At 45.7% G+C, this 2,718-nt stretch overlaps 1 protein-coding gene across 1 annotated transcript in view; it reads right to left on the reverse strand.

Annotated features, from left to right (window-relative positions):
• Nucleotides 1-443: 443 nt before the first annotated feature.
• The window catches only part of grm3 (glutamate receptor, metabotropic 3), a gene marked incomplete at both ends in the record, with an annotated part of 45,940 nt that continues 43,665 nt past the window's right edge, over nucleotides 444-2,718 (reverse strand). The window contains one exon of the mRNA XM_083654338.1: nucleotides 444-510. Within this exon, the coding sequence (XP_083510464.1) occupies nucleotides 444-510 (67 nt within the window). The remainder of the gene's footprint in view (nucleotides 511-2,718) is intronic.

Consider the following 2,718-nt stretch of genomic DNA (forward strand, 5'->3'; position numbering starts at 1 on the left):
AAAAATTCCTCCTAGAAACTTTTTTTGTTCTTTTGTTTCTCTACTTACAACAATGTTGATTCCATGTATGTACATCCCTAGAAAATAATTTAATTATAGTTACACACTTTCTACATAATATGTGAAACAATACAGTTCTAGTCCACAAGGAAGGTGTTTTTTTGTGTTCATGTGTGCTTGTTGTATGATGCATTTTTTATGCATGTACAAGTACATGTGCTTGTGTGCGTACGTGTGTACGTGTGTGTTTGTGCGTGTGTGCGTGTGTGTGTGTGTGTGTGTGCGTGTGTGCGTGTGTGTGTGTGTGTGTGTGTTTGTGCTTGCATGCGTGCGTGTGAGTTGGGGGGGGTGATGGTTGAAGTGGATAATGTTCGTGGATTGGCTAACAGTCGCAGGGGCAGATTTAGAGAGAGGAGTGGGTGTGGTCACAGGAGTGGGCGTGGTCACAGGGAAGAAGTTGTGGAGTCGACAATTTCTCTCCCGTTGCACACGGTTGGAACGTAGTGGGCGCTGACAGCAGCTGGAGAGAGAGATGGTGCAAAAAAAGAGCATAGGGAGAGGATAATTAGATACAAAGACAATACACATACAGTACAATACTTTAGTCAAAATATACACTCAGATCCAAATATACATGTTGTTGAATGATTTTGATCCATTAAATATATATAGAAATATCAACATTAGTTTTGATAATATGATAGACCACAAACTGGGCTTGGTGAGGACCCCCTCAATCATTGTCAGCATTGTAAAGCTCCTGTCACATACAGCCAGAGATGGGAAAAGTACACACTTTCTTTACTTAAGTAGAGGCCTCAGTCACTTTTGAGGTCGTGGGTTCGAGCCTCAGTCAGTTTTGAATGGCAACAGCCAGAGGCAAGAGTGAAAACCGCTGAGAAAACCACTCTTAAGAAGTCCAACCTGGTGGCACAGAGCGTTGGCTTGCTGCCCTGCAGTATTTAGGCCTCAGCCACTTTGAGGTCGTGGGTTCGAGCCTCAGTCAGTTTTGAATGGCAACAGCCAGAGGCAAGAGACAAAAGTGCCCAGAGAAGAGCTGAGAGTGTGAAGGGGTGCTGGTGGTGTGAAGGAATAGTCAACCACAAAGTGACGCGGGTGCCAGAGGATGGCAGATTCGAGTCCCACTCCACCGACACTACCTGGAGCTGGAGCTGGGGGACGCCTGTTCTCCCCCCTGACCTCTGCAGAGATATGAGCTGAGGGTTATGAGACAAAAAACCACAGACAGCTGAGCTTTTACTGACATGGCAAGTCGGTTGCTCGTTTAGGCTTAAACCTTTGCAAAACAGATCTAGATTAAGTATGGGATCTGTATATGACATGTCTGTAGCAGTACGGATTCCAGTACTGTCTGTTGCTCTGGATCTCTTTGCAGTCTGTCCACAGTGTCGCTATGCTCCTCTGTCAACTGGTGATGTTAAAGACAGGGAAGTGCTGTAATATGTCTCCGCCATCGGGAATCAAACCAACATTCAGGTTGTCAGGTAGAGACAACCTAGGTGGGTGACCACACCCACTCAGTGACACAGCCACTCATCCTGCTGAGCTATGAGCTGTTTGTTGTTTAGCTTCTGATTTCTACATACTGTGTTCACACTGACAACAACGTAGAGAGCATAAAGAGTGAGACTGGTGGGATTTGAAACAGTGAGCAAGCTACCTGACTAGCTTCCTTCATCAGCTTATTTCTATCAGTGTTAAAACTACTGATGATGATAAAAAAGCATCACTTCTGCTATCTTGTTACAGCTTATAATGTGAACACTTCTTAAGCCATTGCCTGAGGCAGGGATTGAACCAACAACCTCCGCACATCGCACAACAGGCACATGTTTATTTGAGTGAGCTATAGGCCACTTTCTCTTGTAAAGTTTTCATATTGTTGCTTTAAACCTTGATCTATGAGTGTTGAAGTAGGTCTGACATGAAGGAGATAGGAGAGGAATAGTAGCAAAATGGTAGGTAACACTGCTTCTTTTATGAATCTTTTTTTTATATACCGTAAATTCCGGACTATAAGACGCACCGGTGTATAAGCCGCGGGACCAAAATTGACTATTTTTTTCTTCTATAAGCCGCACCGGACTATAAGCCGCGGGTGTTTTGATGTTTAATTACCATATGAAAGGGTTCGTGCACAGAGAGGAATGTCGGGAAAGCGATGGCTGTTTGGGGAAGCTCCCATTTATTAACATTTCAACAAAACAAAACAAAAGTCAGGTCACTAATCCCCAGACAAAATCACACAACAATAGGCTATATGTGCAGCAAACCTGTAACCAGAGAAGTCAAGTCACTAATCCTCGTCTTCCTCTTCTTCCTGCGTACTGAAACCACCAAAGTCCTCATCTTCAGTGTCGGAAACGAACAGGTTCAGGGTGGCTTCGTCAACCACTCTCCTCTCTCCTTCAGGTGCCATGGCACGAGTCCGATACCTCACGAGTCCGACACCTCACGAGTCCGAAAAAAGAGGCTAACTTCCCCCAGACCCTAACCCAAAACCTAACCTCTCCCACCCCCACGCCTAAACCTAACATCCCCCAGACCCTAACCCAAAACCTAACCTCTCCCACCCCCACGCCTAAACCTAACCTCCCCCAGACCCTAACCCAAAACCATGAGGTGTCGGACTCGTGAGGTATCGGACTCGTGAGGTATCGGACTAGGGGGCAGTCCCCGCAGCGGTGATCCTCTTCA

The sequence above is a fragment of the Poromitra crassiceps genome (genome assembly GCF_964638095.1).
Source record: "Poromitra crassiceps genome assembly, chromosome: 18".
NCBI classification, from domain to species: domain Eukaryota; kingdom Metazoa; phylum Chordata; class Actinopteri; order Beryciformes; family Melamphaidae; genus Poromitra; species Poromitra crassiceps.